The 20,575-nt window shown below is 38.5% G+C and overlaps 1 protein-coding gene across 4 annotated transcripts in view; it reads right to left on the reverse strand.

Moving 5' to 3' along the window:
* LOC129774670 (uncharacterized) overlaps window positions 1–20,575 on the reverse strand; it is a 269,049-nt gene that overhangs the window by 184,579 nt on the left and 63,895 nt on the right. For 3 of the 4 annotated variants that reach the window (XM_055778506.1, XM_055778504.1, XM_055778503.1), the window contains exon 2: window positions 8,756–12,595. In XM_055778506.1, the coding sequence (XP_055634481.1) occupies window positions 8,756–12,529 (3,774 nt within the window). In that variant the 5' untranslated portion in view covers window positions 12,530–12,595. The remainder of the gene's footprint in view (window positions 1–8,755; window positions 12,596–20,575) is intronic. The other variant, XM_055778505.1, reaches the window with a different exon arrangement.

Genomic DNA, 20,575 nt, shown 5'->3' on the forward strand with positions numbered 1-20,575 from the left:
AAATGGGTGCGCACTGGGGTGTTGTTTTTTCACGCTCTCAACGACAGAAGGATGATTGTATTTCCGTGAAATGAGTGTGATTTTGTTTATTCGCAAATCACCGTTGCTACTGCATTAAGGTCCCATTTGGAGTCCTTGGGTTTGGATACTGTATACATTTGGGTATTATCGGGCGAGTAGGTATGATGAGTAGAAGGAATGATTTGTTTGAAGTGTTTCTGTAATAGGGGAAAAGCGATTAAAATGAACACCCTAAGGAATATGCCATTAACGTCCATATACCGCTACAATCTCCGTTCTTTGAAGTATATTATATTATTGTTGTTCAAGATATCCAACGGTTTTCATTATAAAAAATAAAAATAGTACATTTTTCATTAAAAGAAAAGAAGATGTAAAATGGAACATTTTTTATTGTGCGGTTAAAATGATCACATGGTGGTGGTAAAATGAACAATTACACATATCATGCTAAATGGGATAGATTTATGCGTTGTTCCTTATCTAAATTTGTTTAAATCATTATTGAAATAGTAGGTACATGTATGAATCAAGCTGTGCTTATTCGCCTAGAGTAGGAATTAGAATTTTCACACACGTACAAAAACGTAGTAAGAAATCCATAACGCTTCCCATATTGTGGTTTGATTTTGGTTGAGGTGGCATATTTTTCCAGGGTCACAGCCACAAAACGGAACGCATTGAAAAATAAAATGTGATGAAGTAGATCAGCTTTGAAAAATATACCATTGTTAGTCGTTTTCCAGTGGTGGCCCATTTTACCCCAAACAATAAAGTAATTTCGAATGCAAATTAATCACTGAAACCAAAAAAATATCTGTTTACCTCTCATTGAATATGAGAACAGTTGTGATTTGTAGAAGATATCAGGTCGAATTATTGGAATTTTACGGGAAATTCCTTAAATACGATGCGCGAAAAATTACATTCGAATGGCTACCGTGAGAGAAATTTATGTTGTATTTATTTTTTTAAACATTTGAAAGTTTCATGTCTTAAATAGCTTCAAATGTTCTAAGAATAAGATAATGAAGAAGTATCAATTAGTTTTTAGTTCAATTATCGATGTTTGAGCACTGATTCATTTTACCAACCCTGTTCATTTTAACCTCATTTCCCCTATAGAGTATATACGAGGGCAGTCCGATAAATACATAACCGACAAAAAAATTTCTCAACATAGTCTCGTTTCAGCTCGATACACTTGACCCAGCGATGTCCCGACTTCTTTAATCCATCTGAAAATACGTTTTCTCGAGGTCTACAGAGTAGGCCTCCGTGGCGGCGAAGACCTCCTCATTCAACTCAAATTTCTGCCCGACGAGTGACTTTTTCAAGTTTGTAAACAAAAAAAAATCGCGCGGGGCGAAATCTACGAACTACAGATTCCGTGCAATTCGACCAATTTGGCCGTGGCGGAGTGTGTGCCGGTGCGTTGTCATGATGGAAGAGCACTTTTTCCTTCGCCAAATGGGGCGGTTTTTTTTCTGCAATTCGGCGTCGAAAAGGTCCAATAATTCGGCATAGTAGAGCCCTGTGATCGTTTTGCCCTTCTCCAAGTAGTCGATGTAAATCACACCTTGTGAATCCCAGAAAACGGTGGACATCACCTTTCCGGCCGATAGGACAGTCTTCGCCTTCTTCGGAGCACGTTCGCCGGATGAAGTTCACTGTTTCGACTGTTCCTTGGTTTCTGGTGTGTACCAGTGGATCCACGTTTCGTTGACGGTCGCGAAACGACGCAGAAACTCCTTCGGATTGCGCTTGAACAGCGTCAAACACTGCTCTGAAGTGGTCTCACGGTTGCGCTTGTTGTCCGGGGTGAGCAAACGCGGCACCCATCGTGCCGATAGCTTTCTCATGCCCAACATTTCATGCAGGATATGAACCACGGGGTCTTTTGAGATGCCTACTGTTTCAGCTATCTCGCGCACCTTCAATCGGCGGTCTGCCAATACGAGATCGTGGATTTTTGTCACGTTATCCTTCGTGGTAGCCGTTTTCGAAGCACCTGGGCGTGGCTCATCGAAAACCGACGAGCGACCACGTTGAAACTCGTTAAACCAAATTTTTACCGTCGCCATTGAAGTAGAAGAGTCTTCTCTTCCAAAAAGAAAAAAACGAATCACCGACCGATATTGCTCTATTTCCATTTTTATAAAATTCGTGGACACACCCGCTTCCACACACGGTCAAAACAAAACTACGAGTCCGATTCGGCTGAAATGTTTGACAGTAGCCGTTTACGAGAATGTACTACACGATAAGTAATCTCTCTTGCGATACTGACACCATCGGGCGATGTGGCAAAGTACTTATCGGACCGCCCTCGTGCTGTTGACTGCTCACTATCTAGAGCGACACTGAAATACTGAACCTATTAAAAATCCAAGACTACTTGGATTTCAGAATTAACAGTCTTAGCAAAATTACATTTCCAAAACTCTAACAACAACGCTCCAAATAACACAAAGAATGGTGCGTGGTGGGGCGGTGTTGTCGACAGCAACCGCCGATGAACAAATTTTTACTTCCAGTTTTCCATCGAAGAACGTAGCTCTCACCGCTGAAAAATACTTTCTTAACATTCGGCTCAAAATGTGCTACACATTGACACCACTTTTGACCCGGAAACAATGCTAGAATTCACGAGAAATAATTGAAAAATTAACTATTTAATCGTAAAGATTCATTCATTCGCGATTTATCAGTCAACCTTCTAGCGACCAGATGGCAGCGACAACTTCCAATATGGCTTTTCTCGAGACTGACTGTTTAGTTTAGTTTTCCAAATTGGCCTTTTTTCAAAGCTAGAGGCGAATGAACTGAGAAGGTCTTAGAGTATGTTTCAAAACATCGCCATCATTACACCAATAAGTACGTACAGGCTTCTAAATTCACAAAATCAGATCGTTTAGCCAAAAGTCGGGTATAATTCTAGAATGCATCAAAAACAACTCTTCAGTTAGAATGTTTTGGTGGCCCTGAAAAGGACCGATGGGTAGGGATACCATCTGGTCGGAGTTGGAAATAAGGACACCTGTAATAGCTACGATTATGGTCAAACCATTATCATTCTTTTGAGATATAAATATATAAAAACATATTTTTCGGACAATCAATGAGGTGAAAACACTCCGGAAGTGATGGCTTCTGTTCTGTGCGAGAACAGGAGATTTTGGTGGGCGGTTTCCGAGTCATCAAACATACGTATAGTGCCGAAGACAATTCATGGATTTGAAGCTTTTATGATGCATGAAACGCAAAAGTTTCTTCTGCAGCCCAAATCTTCTGAGCGATGTGATTTTTACACCACATAATTCAGCATGGATTTGGAAGTGGATTCCAATTGAATATTCTTGCAATGTATCGGTGTTTGGATATGCTTTTACAAATCTGATTTACCTGTAATGTTGAATTTTGTGCTCCCGTGGCCGAGTGGTTAGCGTCCCACATTATCATGCCGGGGGTTCGGGTTCGATTCCCGTTCTGGTCGGGGGATTTTTTCGTCAAAAGAATGTCTTCCGACTTGCACTGTTACGCGTATTCTAGAACTTGCCACTCCATAATACATTCAAGGCGTGTTATTCGGCATAGATATCTCAACTAAGTAGCACTAATAAAAGTGACGCAAGTAATACTTACGTTGAGAAGGCAAAAGTTCCACTGGGAACGTTAATGCCATCCAAGAAGAAGAAGAAGTTTCATTATGAATTCCAAACTTTCAACAAAACGACAAAATGCACATACCGCTATTGCCCACCAACACTTATAAATCACATATGCAGCATTTAGTCTCATAATCATTAGGTCTTTCTATGATATAAAGGTACTTCTGACGCAATTCGTTGGTAAAATGACACTTCCATTTAGACATTTAACACATTCAACCCTCATCAAGAGCGTTTGCACAATATCAGTGACGGTTCCAGCTCCCAAAGATATTTAACGTATAGATAAGATAGTCCGAAATTCGACCGAGTATTCCGAGCATTCACATTTTGTAAAAAATCCGAAAACAAACCGTATAGATTTTTATTTTCTTATTATGTAACTGTAAGTCCCTGTCAGTCAGCGCTTTCCTACCAAAAAGCCCAACGTCGCCCGTATTAAAACCTAACTTGGGATATGAAGACAAAACCCAAAACAACCCGGTGTAACGGTAACTCTGAATGAAAACTGATTACATTTCTCATGAAAGATGTAACTGTCACTCTCTACACGCTTGTAATATTTTAGACACCAAAAAAAGTTACAGGAGGGTTGTGTCCGAGAGACGACCGCATATGACGAAGGATTACGTTGAGCTATTATTGCATATTGATTCTGGATATGTTCGAAAAATTCCACCATAATAATTTGATGGTGCTGAAAACGAGCGTTTAGTTTGGTTATTGGGTATTGTTTGTTCAGTTCAGTCATCAGTGGTACAATCCAGCGATGATGGCAGAAAGATGGTGAAAGAATCAAAACATGAGATTTACCGCAGCAGAAAATCAAACCAAACGCATAATTCATTACACAGTCCCGTATTCGTATTGAATGAGCAACTGCAAGAGCCCAGATGGCTTGTGCCAATTGACCAATCATTACTGAGCAATAAGCGCTTGAAATTGGACGAAAATTTACGATGCAGCAGATTTTTCGTTTTTCAATTTGTACCCAAATATGTTCCCGAAAGACGTAATCCTATGTCAAAAAGTTTTTACTCAAAAAAAATACAAATAAATTAAATTAATTATTATTCGTCAACAAAATTGCATTTATTTTAAAAATCAGGACAAATGCTAGAATATGAAAAATAAATTAAAACGCCCCAAAAACATCTCAAAATCAGGCAAGATGATATACCTACTGTTGGGCTTGCGTGGTTTAGTAGAAGCAGTTGAAGATGGGTAATTCATGATTCATATTTGTTCTCGCGAGCTTTGTCCTTATTGCCAACGTAAGTTGCGCAATCAGATTACACCACCGTTACCTGTTTGATGACTCTTTAAATCAACAACTCGTATGTGTGATTCAATCATACAGAACCAATTTACAAATAACGGTATGGACATCGACGCAGTACGTCCTATTTTATATTTGTCTTCTGCATTGCTTCTGCCCATCAGTACAAGCTCTGCACTATACTTACTTCGCGCATATCTTGAGAATGCATTCTAAGGCGGAACATTTGAACGTCCGTTCAAAACGGTTGACTTCGTTCGACTATCAAGCATATCCGGTCGGTGTTAAGCCAGAAGTTTGGTGCTATAAGTGGTTTTCATTAAGCATTTGGAACAATTTCGATACGTTATTCCTGCTGCACGTGTGATTTTCCAAGTCTGATTAATGTAGTATGTAGCTAACGAGATGCTTAACCTGATGCCATCAAAAACTCGAAATTTCCATTTTTGCGACTTGGTTCACTCTGACTCAACACCGACCATTTATAGATTTATGTGATTTCACTAATATTTGTAGGTTTTTTTTTGTCATACTAATTGTCATACCACTACCCGTACGTAACGCTCTCGTTCTTGAAATTTTAATATACATCCCAGTACAGATGCAGAAATGGTGTGGTGCAGAAGCACCTTCCACCAGACGGCAAATCGGCGCAGTGCCTCCACCGAAAAAAATTGTACCACTGTGGGCGATTTATACCTTCCATTCTTTCTTTATGACAAACAAAATTGCTGTGTCTGACATCAGCTTTGGGAAAGACTGCTATCTATTAGCCGGAGCGAGACTGTGACTTGAGTAATGATGATCATTGTGAGTCATAACAGAGCATCTAGTTTTCTGCAAAGAATATTGAAAATATTTTTTTGATGAAACTTTGTGGAATTTTTTGAAATAATTCTAACACTGGTCGAGTAATAGTAAGTACAATGCATTCAAATAAGCAAAGGACATCAATCAATTATGAATGAATTCATGAATAAAAAACTTGGAACTGTCCTCAGGGATGATAATCATAATTTTTTTTTCAAAAATTTCTAAGTTAAAAATTATAAGACCTACAACATTTTGATCAAAAAATATATGGGAAATCATTTAAATTTCCATAAAAAGATTGAAAATTGAAAAAACATATTACGCCGGAAAAATATATTTTGGAAATTGAAATTATTTTTCTTCTAAACGTTATTTTTTAATTCTCAATTCTTGTAGGTCCTACAGCTTCTGAGTACATTTTTTTTCCAACTTAATTTTCTAAAAATTTCAACCTGAAAACTATAAGAACAAAAAAAATTATCAAAGAATAAATAAAAAATAAGTTTTCTTGTCAATCAAATTCATTATGAGTTATATAGTTATATAAAATTAATACTCAAAATTAACCATTGGTAAATTATGATAAATAAAAAATAATTTTCAGCAGTTGATGGTGACAACCGTTTATGCTTTGCTTCGTACACCATACCAGGTTCAGAGAACAGTCGTTCGCTGTAAACACTACTGCAGGGAACTAAAAGATAAACTTTAGCAAACCTTGCCAACTGTGGGTACTGCTACAATCAATTTCGTTAGCAATGAGATTTTAGGCCTGAACACGACGCTATTTCCAATTGCCACTTCGTTGATACTGTCCCAAAAAGTGGCGTGAGTTTCGCTTGTAAGGTTTGAGCTTTACTCTCAGAAGATTCGTCGAAAAATGCACCAAAATTTTCTACCGGGCTGTTTTCATTTCAAGAACTCCTAAGAACTCCAAAAATTCTGACATGAACCTTTCGTCCTAAAAGGTTGCATTGGGTAATTTAGATCCCATGTAGTTGAAATGACTTCCCAATCCAGCGTTTAAAAATGCTCTCATGCGAAGTAAGTTCAGTGTTCTATGTGTAGTCTCTTCCTTGTCCAAATACTTTTTTATGCAGCACCATGCGAAATTACCTCGGATACACAGAAGGAGCCGAAATTTCCAATTTTTATTATTTATTTTGGATTTGTAATGAAGTAAGTGTACCCTCTCTCAGATTATCATCCCTGAAGACAGTTCATAGTTTTGTTTAATTTTGAATGCAAATAATTGGTTGATGTACGTTGCGTATACAAAATCATAGTCCTTACTCTTACCCGTCCAGTATTAAAATTATTTCAATGTATCCACATAAAAATCATTTCAATTATTTCAATATATCACATTAAAATCTGTTCAACATTCTTTGCAGAAAACTTTTATTTTCTATTAAAGAATATTGATTCAAAACAGAGAATTTGATCATCGTTCATTATTTTTATGTGATAATGTCTTTGTTTCTCCCTAAAAAATGTAATCCTTTATTTACTTCATGCACACAAAATTGATATTTTTTCATGGAAATTAACATAATTTCCTAAATTTCATTCTTCACAGACACACATACATTTCATTCTTTGACTAAAAATTTATAGGTCTTATAGTTTTTGAGTTAGACATTTTTATAAAAAAATTATAAAAACAACCTTGGCTCTCTTCAAGAAGTAATCTAATTTTTTAGGGGATTCCAAGTATGCAAAGTTGCTTAAATGACCAATTCACTACAATCTGAGCTCATAAGGCGAGTTGGCATAAAATTCCTCTATTAGTCTAACAAAATATTTTCTCAGTATGGTGATTAATCAATTGATCGATTATTTTGAGGCAATTAATCGTATCGGATAACAAACACCTGAAAAACATTCGATTAGTTGATGAACGATTTACTTCAAAAATCCCTAATTTCGTCGTCTTCCTTTGGAATGATCCTCAGAACCTCTCTAGGTAGAAGAACGTTGTAAGCATCTGGGGTTGGATCGACTATGCGAATGGCGTGATACAGCTAAAGTAATTTTCGTACACGATATCATCCAAGCCCACATCGACCGCTCTGAATTGTTGAGCTATGTTAACTTCAACGTCAGAATGAGGAATCTACGAAATCACGACTTTCTTCGCCATATCATGAACCTGTTGCTCGCACGAATATGTAATCGTCAGTTTGAACATGATTTTCATAAAGCCAGAAAAAAAATTCTAAAGTAATCTCAAGTAGACTCAAGTAGTTACAACCAATAATAAGCTTGAACCTAAATTCAATGTCAATCTGATAAACTGTAATGAATAAATGAATGAATAAAAAAATAAAAACTCAATAAATGAAAATTGCTGATGACAATCAAATGTCAATGCTTTTCGAAAGGAACGCCTGTAGAAAAGAGTGTGCGTCTAATCAAACATATTACACTTTTCATGTAAGTAAATACGATTAACACGCCATGGTCAATAAATTATCACCACAAATCCCAATAGGGTGGAAACTGTCGTCTCGCATGCCATCCCATCCTACAGTATCTGCCAACTCAATTCGCTCTTCAACCACCCCCCCCCCCCCCCCCACCAACTTTCATTGGAAAACCGATAATTTATTGCATCAGACTCCACGATATATTTCCGCATGGGACACTCGTTTTGTGTGGATATGGTAGTGATAATCCAATATCTATTTTTCTTGTTTCATCGAACCATCAGATTCCAATAACGTTCGTTGGGTTTTTTCTCAAGAATTTTGTTTCAGAGTTGACCGGAAATTGTCACCACACAAAAAAGCTGCGAAACAAGTTGTCAAATCTTCTTCTCGGAATCAACTTGCACAATAATTCTATTGGTCAGTATGTGAAAGAAAATCGATCCGATGTTGAACTGAAAACGGCGCTGCACTCCAGCGTATTCCCAAGAGATACTGAAATTCCTATCAACCCCCTAAAAATAAACCAAATCAACACTCACCGGAGGCGTCCGTCCATCGTCCGTGTAGCCGCAGTTGCAGCCTTCGTCACAACATATTCTAACGAGCTCGTGTTCGCCGCAGGTACACGGCTCCTCGTCCTCCTCGTCGTACGGGCAGTCCTCCCGAATCAGAATGATGTAATCCGCCTCGAAGAACTCATTGCGCGTTTCGTCGAACACGACGCGATTCTTCCGCACCGGCGGCGGTCGGTTGGGTTTCTTCAGCAGCCCCCGGAGGGTTCCGGTCGTCTCACGCATGTTGAGCGGCAGCGTACGATAGATCGGAACCGCCTCGATCACACACTCGCACCCGTCCTCGTCACTTACACCCACACTGCCCACCCGTTCACTCTCACTGCCGATCAGTATTCCACCGACACTTCCGACCTCGCTCTCTAGCTCCTCCTCGAGCTCATCGTAGCAGTACTTAATCTGGTAAACCGTCGGCTCGTACTGGTTGAGATGTCGAGTGTCAAACTCACAATTAGTGTACGGATCGGCCGTTAGGAGCTTTTCTAGGTTGAAAAATTCACGATTTTCCTCACTTTCACTTCGACGCGTAACGTCCCGATCATCAACTTCTTCGTCTACGTCGTCGTCCTCTTCGGATTCTTTGAACACCGTTTCAACCACTTCCAAAGGATCTCCGACAAGGGCTTTGCCGCCGGGAAATATTTCACAAATTTCCTCCGATTCTATGCTGGACTCGGGCGTTCCCACCGAGGATCGATAAGGCTCATCCAGAGGTGTTTTCAGGAACAATGGTATTCTGGGCTGACAGGGCACAAGTTCGTCCCCGGGGAGCAGCGATTCTTTTGTCCCCGCGGGCGAAAATAAAGGAACAGATGATTTACTCGTCTCCGAAGCTTGTTCAGATGGCGACCGAAGGGATGATTGTGATGTCACTTGCGGTGCTGGGAACAGATATTGTGGTAGCAAGGATGGTAGCGATGATGACTTGGATAACGATTTCTCCGAATCGACGATGGTATTGTTAGACTCGAGAGGATAATTCAGCAGAAAATAGTCGGTGTTATTATCGTTTATTTTACTTTTATTGCTAGCAGTGTTTTGTTGGGTTTGCAGTTGCTGCCGTTGTTGGCGTTCGAGGTCAATACAGGAAAGGGAAAGTAGAGATGATGCTGAGAGGGACAGCAAGGAGGAGGATAACGGAGGTAGGATTGGTGCTGCACGTTTCGGAAAATGGCTCAGCTGGTGCTCGCTTTGATGGCCATCCTTTTCAAGGCAGCTTAGAGATGATGTTTTTCTGGATGGCACAAAACAGTTACTCGCAAGAGACTGGTCCTCCTGTTCTTGTTCTGCCCTGGCAGCAGCTGGCAGCGATGGGGTCGATGATGCTGGCACTGATGACGATGAGACGGATGCTTCGTTTGTGTTGGTACAGTTTGCCAGCAGAGTCGAGAGAGAACTCAGCGAGGATGATAGATTCTGTGACGGTACCGCGGATGAGCCTAACGATTCACGTAATAACTTTTTCGTAAACGTAAACCCTCGAAAACGCTCCTCCAGACGCTTTAATCGATTGCTCGCTTCGAAACACTCTTGCTTCTCGCTGAGAAAACTGTTTGGGGGTCTAAGATATTGATCTGTGTGCTCCGCTTGGGGGGAGCATAAATCTTTTCGTTCGTCTATTTCCGACTCACTTACACATGAATCAGAGCTATCAGGATTTCGTAGGTCGGAATCGCCATTTTCACACACTTGCACACTAATTTCATTGGTATTTCTGGGCTGTAGGAAATTTCCGACAAAAGTCTGAGTATCCTGATCTCGACACTGTCCCACTGGTTTCTTTTCGATACTGTCCTCTACCAGAAGCAAAGGCTCAGAGATTTCATCTTCCACAGTAGCACTTCCAATTTCGCCACCACAATCATCGACGTCATCGTCGATAATAATAATTCCACTGTCAGCACTGGATGGGGTAACGTTTGCGTTGTTATTCCTGCTGGTGTTGGTAGCACAATCCTTCAGAATCTTTTCCTCCGTCGAAAACGGTCCTCCGGGACTGGATCTTTCGCCAGCGGAGAAAAAATTAAAATCACTTAATCCATGAACACTGATATGAGCGTTAAGGGTAACTTCAACATTCAGACCATACGGTGGTGGAACACTGTCGGGTGGAACTAGTGGGGGAGGGGGTGGAGAACCAGTTCCATAATAATTTTCACTCTCACTGTCCGAACTTTTGCTGTAGTAATTTTCCTCCAGACGGAAGTGAACTTCTTTTTCCACCCGTGGGCCACTGTTTTCTGCACTATTCGAGGGCTGACGCGATGGCGATGGAACCTGAATCGATTTTTCACACAACTGGCTCGGATTCGGATGATTTTTTGGTCCAAATTCCAGCTGCTCAATACCAGTAGGTACTGATATTACAACATTTTCTGCTTCTTTGACAATTGGCTGCAGACTACTCAGATTCGGAACCGTTTCATCGATTCTCGGTGGCTCGATGAGCCACTCGGGTACGGTTCGGGCCACACGAGTACTGCCACCTTCGTCGTCCTGAACGTGCACAACATCCTGAACATCAACAATGTTGCCCTCGTCCTCGTCGTCTCTGCTGACATCGATCGATTCACGGATACATCCGGGGCTGCTTGTATAGGTGCCAATTGGACACATTCTGCCACTGACTCCAATGTTGCCAGCTACTGCACATGCGTTCTGCTTGCGTGCATTTTCAACGCCAGAGATGTCCTCTGGTATTTGGTCGATTTTCCTCTCCCACGGCAATGTATCGGAATTCAGCTCTATCAGAGTGTTGGTGTTGTTTGGCAATAGAGCAGTCCGCTGCTGGCGCTGTCTTCCCATCGCTGAGAACTGGGCGGTGGAGGGGGATTCTCGCCCATTTGAGGCATTTCTTGGAGGATGCTGGCAGTGATAGCTGTGGTGATTATACTGCTGCTGCTGCTGCTGCTGACGATGATGGTAGCAATAATGACACCGTTGACGCTCATGACTATCGTAATGTAACGGCGGACATGCGCACTGGACTGTATCCATTCCTTTCGTCGCCTCTCGCCCATGACCATCATCTGCGATAGAAACAATATCATCTGTTTGCATAGTCTCTGTTGATATTTCATTACCACCAGCAGTTCTTTCCGTGCTCTTCCACCCGCACCGCTCAACGGTTTCACTTACATCCCATTCACCTTCTTTGGTTTCATTCTTGCAGTCGACACCCATCACTATCCCCTCAAAGTCTACCCCATCGATGGTTCCATCGTGCGATTCTTCCCCATCACTTCCCGTCAGATCTTCCAGAAGAAATGTTACTTTCTTCACTTTCGGCGCCTTTATACCCTGCACCACTGGAACCACTTCGACGACATCAGTGCTGAAGTCAATCAAATCGATCTCATTATCTACCTCAACTTTAGTCTGCTTGTCGTCTGCTTGTCGCTGGCTATCATCGTTACCGTTGGTGCTATCGTTGTTATTGCAATCATTTCGCAATCGGGGACACTCGAACATATCTCGGTGCCACTTCTCCAGGAAGTCGATCCCATGACCCAAGCTGGCAGTGACCACACTCGAATCAACCTGTTTCTCCGCCGGGGAGTCCTCCTGACGTCTGAGGCTTCGCTTGACCGCCATGCCAACAATAACGGGGGGCTGCTTGCTGTTGGCCAGTGGTGAGATAAAATCCGTTGATGCATTGCTGCATTTGGATGGGACCATTTGGAGGTTGAGGCCACTGGTAGGGAAATCCAACGGCAGTAATTTTCCAATGGATTCATCCATCGCAATCAAAATTCGTTAAATTAGGTCAGGCATTGTTGCTGCTGCTGTGGTCGTACGTGATTGTGTCTGGAAAAAAATTAACAGCAAATTATCGGTAATTGGCAAACAATTCACCTTTTTTTTATTCATAACGATTTGCAATATCATGCAACATTTGAAACTATCCAAAATAACCAACGCCTAAAGGCTTGAAAAAAATCGTTAGTTCAAACTCTATGGATGCATTTTTTTAACAGCTTAGCTTTCTTAGACATGGTCAAAGATTACCATGTCTAACCAAGCTAAGCCGGAATGTAAAAACTCATACATCAATTGCGTTTGAACGTGCGATGTTTTTCAAGTCTTTAGGCGTTGGTTATTTTGGATAGTTAAGATCGACACGACAAAAAATTAGAGGACCAAAGTTCGGCATTGAACTGATTTTTAAAACACTGCAACTTAGTGATAAATTAACATAATACAAAAACAGTATTTTGAAGCTACAAGTTTCTAGATATGGAACATTATATTTTTAAGCTGATGGATAACCTTAGAGGACGTAGAGGCGTAGAGGACGAAAATATCGCAAGAGAAAGGAACTGTATTATTTCCGATTAAAAAAAAATCTAGACTTAAAAATATTATCCCAACCAAGTCAATAACAAATACTACCCGTATTGGATTGATTACCTCTAGTTTTCCCAAAATATTGATCGGTTAAGTTACTGAACAAAAAATGAAAATTGGGCCGCCTCTGGTGATCACGGATATTAATGGGCCTTGTGGAAACTTTTCTTACTGTGGATCTGTAGCGAATACTAGGTATTTCTATTCAAAGTTCCTCGTACGACTTTCTTAAGTTCAGAAGCAACAACTACGGGTACCTATGAGCGACTTTCTCTCTGATTGTGTTGAATGCACAATGGTCCAGGAAGCGCATTGAAGTGGAGCATCTAGAGCTCGACAGTGTTTCTCTGGACAAAAACTGTCTTCGAGCGCTCATTTTTATGTTAGCGAAATTAGGGTGACCAAAATTTTCGATAAAATAAAAAATCTTTCTTTATAGATAGAGGTGAACATAGTTTGACAATGTTGTAACCACAGTTTTCTAAAGCAACTTTGTTCAAAAAGCTTTTTTTCTATTTCTTAAAATAACCTGTATAGCCGCAAAAAATGTATGACCACAAAAAAGGTTTTTTTGCTTCAATTTTTTTATTTAAAACTAGCTAACCCGGCAAACTTCGTCCCGCCCATTTACTTGATTAATTCTCGAGTAATGCAGAAATTTGTGTTTTATTTGTATGGCAGCCACCCCTAAGAGATGGGGGAGGGGTATCTAACCACCATAGAAACATTCATTGCACCCTAAAGTTTCCATATGCCTAATTTGGTTTAATTTGCTTGATTAATTCTCGGGTAATGCAAAAATTTGTGTTTCATTTGTACGGCAGTCCCCTCTAAGAGAGGGGGAAGGAGTATCTTAACACCATAGAAACATTTATTGCATCCTAAAACCTCCACATGCCAAATTTGGTTTCATTTGCTTGATTAATTCTCGAGTAATGCAGAGATTTGTGTTTCATTTGTATGGCAGCCCCCCCTTTGAGTGGGGGAAGGACTGTCTAACCATCATAGAAACATTTATTGCACCCTAAAACTTTCACATGCCAACTTTGGTTTCGTTTGATTGATTAATTTCCGAGTAATGCAAAAAATTGTGTTTCATTTGTATGGCAGCCCCCTCTAAGAGAGGGGGAAGGAGTATCTTATCACCATAGAAACATTTATTGCATCCTAAAACCTTCACATGCCAAATTTGGTTTCATTTGCTTGATTAATTCTCGAGTAATGCAGAAATATGTGTTTCATTTGTATGGCAGCCCCCCCTTTGAGTGGGGGAAGGACTGTCTAACCATCATAGAAACATTTATTGCACCCTAAAACTTTCACATGCCAACTTTGGTTTCGTTTGCTTGGTTAATTTCCGAGTAATGCAGAAATTTGTGTTTTATTTGTATGGCAGACCCCCCCCCCCCCCCTTAGAGAGGGGGGAGGGGACTCAAAATATCACGAAAACCATCCCGGGCCCCAAAAACCCCTACATACCAATTTTCATGTCGATCGGTTCAGTAGTTTCCGAGTCTATAAGAATCAGACAGACAGACAGACATCACTCCATTTATATATATATAGATTAAAGACTGTATTCGGACAACTTTTAGAGCTTACTAAGACTAACATTTTGCGATGCACAACTGGTCTATATCTTAATTCTACTCAAAATAATTAATGCTTTGTTCTACTAAGTTACTTAAAATAACTCGAGCTACAACATTATCGAACTTTATTTACCTCTATCTATTAAAATAAGAAAGTTACTTGTTCGATTTTACCGTTTTGGTTACCCTATTTTTAACACTAAAACAACCGACAGTTTTTATATATCTGTTTCAATCAAACCGATCATTTTGACCAGTGACAACTAAATATTGTCAAAATATAAAAAATTCAAAGGAAATAAACTATCTTTAGAAAGTCATAACAATATTAGAAAACTATACTAAAAATTCTAGTTCTGGTGTTAACAACATGAACATGAGCGCTCCATCATATGTAACAACTTTGTCGAAGATTGTCTAGGGAATGACAATCTTCAGACAACTTTTAGAGCTTATCAACACAAACATTTTGTAATTCAGAACATGTCAATATCTTAATCCTACTCAAAGTTATCCATGTTATTTTTACCCAAAAATTCATGATTTCAAATTTAGTTTATTCAGTACAAAAAATAACATTGTTTCGAAAAATTCACATTATGTAGAATCTAATATGCCCTTTCAAATGGCGCCAATAAACATTTTTTTATGTTCGCCCCAGAAAGAACGTCAAAAAAATGAGAAGGGCGTATTTTTGGGGAAAGACATTAATAACATAGAATTAAGATAAAGACAAGTTGTGCATCGCAAAATGTCAGTCTTAGTGAGCTCTAAAAGTCTCCCGAAGACAGTTTCGATGTACAATTTTAAATATAAAAGTAAGAGAAAAAAACGTTTTCTTTTGTCGTCACCCTAACGCAACTTACAAAAAAGCGCTATATCGGTTGTTTTAAGAGTATCTAACTATTTGAATTCTATAAGAAATGACCAAATATGGGCCAAGACTTACGTGACCAGAGTATCTGGTGGACATGAAAGATGATAATGTGTTAACCTTTACGGAAAACCTGGACATGAAAAAAACTTTAAAATGATTCACTTGCAGACTAAGCAGACTATACCTAATTTTGAAGTACTTGCGTCGTTTCAATTTCAATTTCAAAAGAGTTTCGGCATAGGCTTAAAAGTATTGTTTGCTTCGGACATAGGGAATATTGGTATATGGATAATTTTAACCAGATACATAATTGCGACCAATCTGATATTTTTCAAAACATTAAAATTCATTCGGAGAATAAAAGCGTTACAGGAAACAAAACTGACAAAACCGGATATTTTTTTGACGTGCTCCTACTTTTCCGATACGTTTAAACTGTCATTGATGATAATTGTAGAATGAGCAGGGAATAATTCGAAATATAAAGCCTATATACCGAGAAACATTAGTAAAGACAATCATGACGAATTTAATGCCAACTAATCTTAGGAGTTCGCAGCACCATCTCAGGTAGCAGTGAAACGTAATGGATGTAAAAACATGGGTCATTTAAACAACTTTGCATACATGAAATATTCCAGAAAGTACTAGATTACTTTTAGGAAAGAGCCGAAAAAATTTCCTTGATTTTTTGCGAAAAAACTCTAAAACTATGATACCTACAAAACTCTATGGAAAGGGTGAAATGTAAGAAATTTTTCAAATTTTCACAAAAAATACCAATTTTTTTTTATTTCGCTAAAAAAAATATTAAAAAAAATTAAACTCATTTTCCTCAAAAAAGTTTTTTTTAAATGCTCTAAAAAATTATATGAATAGCTCTTACAATTTTCAACAAGTCGTTCATACATTGGAAGATGGGCACTTTTACAGGGAAAAGGTTTTTCTAACAACCTTTTTAATGTTTTTAATTAAATTACAACTAATCCTAATTTTGTTTAAAGTAAAGATAGCGATATAGTATATTGAACAAAATTTAATTTTTTCAACTTTCTATCTTTATAAATCACGATAAGTTATAGGTACAAATAATACGAATTAACATTAATAATAATTTTTCAAAGAATTGTTGAAAAAGTTGTTGTCAGAAAAACTTTTCTCTGTAAAGGTACCCATCTTCCGATTTGTGGGTGACTTGTTGGAAATTGAAAGTGCTATTTATATCTATTTTTCCAGAATTTTAAAAACGCATGGTTTCGAGAATAATTAATTTTAGTTTTCGAAATATTTTTTTTCAGTGAATTTTTTTCAAAAAATTGTTTGATATTTTTTAAAGAAAACTTGAATAATTCCCTTATTTTTCATTATAAAACCAACCTTTTGTAGATCTTCTTCTTCTTCAATGGCACTAACGTTCCTAGAGGAACTTCGCCGTCTCAACGTAGTATTACTTGCGTCATTTTTATTAGTACTTAGTTGAGATTTCTATGCCAAATAACACGCCTTGAATGCATTCTGAGTGGCAAGCTCTAGAATACGCGTGATCACAGTGCAAGTCGGAGGAAATTTCTTTGGCGAAAAATTCCCCCGACCAGAACGGGAATCGAACCCGAACACCCGGCATGTTAGTTATGACGCTAACCACTCGGCCACGGGAGCACGTAGATCTTATAGTTTTTAAATGAGGATTTTTCGAAAAAAAAGCTGACAAACACTCAATATTTAAAAAACAGGTCTACAAAAGTTTAGTCAAAGTCAAATTTTTTTTTCGGAAATTAAAATTCATTTTTCTCGAAAACAGCTTTTTTTAATTTAAAAAAAACAATAGATATGAAAGACTCATACAATTTCCAACAAGTCATCCATACATTGGAAGATGGCACTTTTACAGGGAAAAAGTAAGGGCCATTCTTTTATTTTTTTTTGAGAATTTTAAAAAAAATATGTTTGACAAAAAATAATTTTTAATTTTTAAAAAAATTAAATAATTTTTCTTCAGCGAAATTTAAAAAAAACATTGTTTTTTTTATGAAAATCTGAATAATTTCCTACATTTCATCATTTGACCAACATTTTGTAGATATCATAGTTCTTGAGTTATAATTTTTTTTTAGAAAATCAAGGAATTTTTTGGCTCTTTCCAAAAAGTTTTTTGAATATTGCAAGCACGCAAAGTTGCTCAAAAGATCCATATGTTTACACCCACAACGTTTCACTGCTATTTGAGATGGTGCTGCCAACGGTCAGTCGAGTCGGCATGAAATTCGTCTCATGCTATGTTCAGAACCACTGAAAAAGGCGCTAACATTGACAATCACAATCATCAAATCTTGAAAAATAAATAGGTGTGGTAATCAACGTATACGAAATTAATCTGTCAAATAACAGCACTGGAATCCGAAGAAGAAATAATGTTTCACAGTGTCATAGAGAATGGTCGATTGGAAAGAAGTGAAGATATTGATTTTGAGGAAGATAAAGATAAAAGAAAATACATACAGCAACTAAAGGGTGTGTCACATCAAATTGCATCACGGAAAAAACGCTGTAGAAATTCGCCCAGTAGACCGATCCTTTTGAAAATTTTAGACAGTAAAATAAAAACTATTAAACAACTTATGGCATTTTCTTTTTATTCATACTTCGAGCCCAAGCCCGTATGCTCGCACTTTCCTATTTACCCCGTCCATAAGGTTCTGTACAACGTCAGGTTGTAGTTTTTTTGAACAGAAATCCATTTTCTCTTGAAGTCCGCCTCCGATTTGACAACTTTTGGGTTCTTCCGGAGGGCCTGCTTCATAATCGCCCAATATTTCTCTATTGGGCGAAGCTCCGGCGCGTTGGGCGGGTTCATTTCCTTTGGCACGAAGGTGACCCCGTTGGCTTCGTACCACTCCAACACGTCCTTTGAATAGTGGCACGAAGCGAGATCCGGCCAGAAGATGGTCGGGCCCTCGTGCTGCTTCAATAGTGGTAATAAGCGCTTCTGTAGGCACTCCTTAAGGTAAACCTGCCCGTTTACCGTGCCAGTCATCACGAAGGGGGCGCTCCGCTTTCCGCAAGAGCAGATCGCTTGCCACACCATGTACTTTTTGGCAAACTTGGATAGTTTCTGCTTGCGAATCTCCTCCGGAACGCTGAATTTGTCCTCTGCGGAGAAGAACAACAGGCCCGGCAGCTGACGAAATTCCGCTTTGACGTAGGTTTCGTCGTCCATTACCAGGCAATGCGGCTTCGTCAGCATTTCGATGTACAGCTTCCGGGCTCGCGTCTTCCCCACCATGTTTTGCCTTTCGTCGCGGTTAGGAGCCTTCTGAACCTTGTATGTACGCAGGCCCTCCCGCTGCTTGGTCCGCTGGACGAATGGACTTGACAAATTCAGCTTATTGGCGACATCCCGGACCGAACTTCTCGGATCACGTCTAAACTGCTTAACTACGCGCTTGTGATCTTTTTCACTTTTCCGGTCGATGGTTAGGTTCTCGAAGTATCGTTTTAGTACTCTGCTGACCGTGGATTGGACGCTTCCCAGCATCTTACCGATGGCCCGATGTGACAACTCCGGATTCTCGAAATGAGTGCACAGGATTAATTCACGACGCTCGTTTTCGTTTCGACGACATTTTTCCAAATTTACGAAAAATTGACAGTGAAGCATGGCCAACGTGATCTATACACTCTTATCTGATTATAAGCGAAAGCTGAAGATATAATTCCTAAAAATTAAATTTCTACAGCGTTTTTTCCGTGATGCAATTTGATGTGACACACCCTTTAAATGCAAATGCAAATAGCAACTCTGAAAAACGTAATCAAATAACATAAACTATGAAAAAATATATAATTTGAATATGATATGTTATATTGTGTTGTAATATGAAGTACCACAGCTCATGTGATAAATAAAGAAATGTTTTTCTATATTTTGCATGTGGAACGACAAATAGTTATAGTTAAATTACACATATTGGAGAAAAAAACATATTTTATATTTATACGAATATATCAAGTTTCCATTATATCACGCTAATTTTTTTTTTGAGCGTTATATCATCGAGACGTTAATGTACTAAAAATTCACCTGTTAACATAGGAACTTGCTGCAACATTTGAGAAATTACAAAACATTTTCTAAAACACTACAAAAAAAACGTTAGTACTTTTTTGAAAATGAATGAAAAAATATTGATATTTAATTTCGTCAGAGCTAAAATTGCTTTTACAAACATTTTCAGAACTATCGATTTGTTGTGCCATCATTATTTTTTGAAAAACTCGTAGCGCTAATTTTTCATTGAACCGAACATATTCTTGTAGCTAAAGTACTATTGGAATGTTCTAGAAATCAAATGAAAGCTAGTTAATGAGGTAAATTGGGTTTGTTATTGAATTAGTTGGAAATGTATATTTTCTCGGGCCTGGAAAACTTTGATAGTGCGGGAACATACAATTGGTTTTTATATATTTGTGTTCTAAGCATATATAAATAAAAGCAAAATAAAGTGACCACCTAAAATTTTTTGAATTTTTTCCATTCAAATTAAAGTAAACAAATCTAACACTGTAATCTTTTTTGGTATCTCATTTATTATATTTTTTAAAAGTTTCACTTATGGGATACTGAAAAAAATTATTTAAAGAAACAAAAAATAAAATTGTATTAGAAAAAAATGGTTGCTAAGAAGCATGCTGATAAGCCCCTAGAGTTCTGGAAAACGGTTCCCTGAACAGACGAATCAATTTTTTTTTTCTTAGTTTACTGTCATTGTCAAGCGAAAATTATAATAGACTCATCAGATTCAATAAACGCATTTTTCAAATAAAAAAATATGAATGAAATTTTACCTTTCCGAAATTTTCAAACTTCACCAAACTAAAACACTTTCTAGGAAATCATTGGCGTATTGATTCTATGGTTTCCCTAAAACTCTAGTCACTTAGAACACAGATTTGCTGCTTAGAATGTAATTT

This window comes from Toxorhynchites rutilus, chromosome 3, assembly GCF_029784135.1.
Source record: "Toxorhynchites rutilus septentrionalis strain SRP chromosome 3, ASM2978413v1, whole genome shotgun sequence".
NCBI classification, from domain to species: domain Eukaryota; kingdom Metazoa; phylum Arthropoda; class Insecta; order Diptera; family Culicidae; genus Toxorhynchites; species Toxorhynchites rutilus.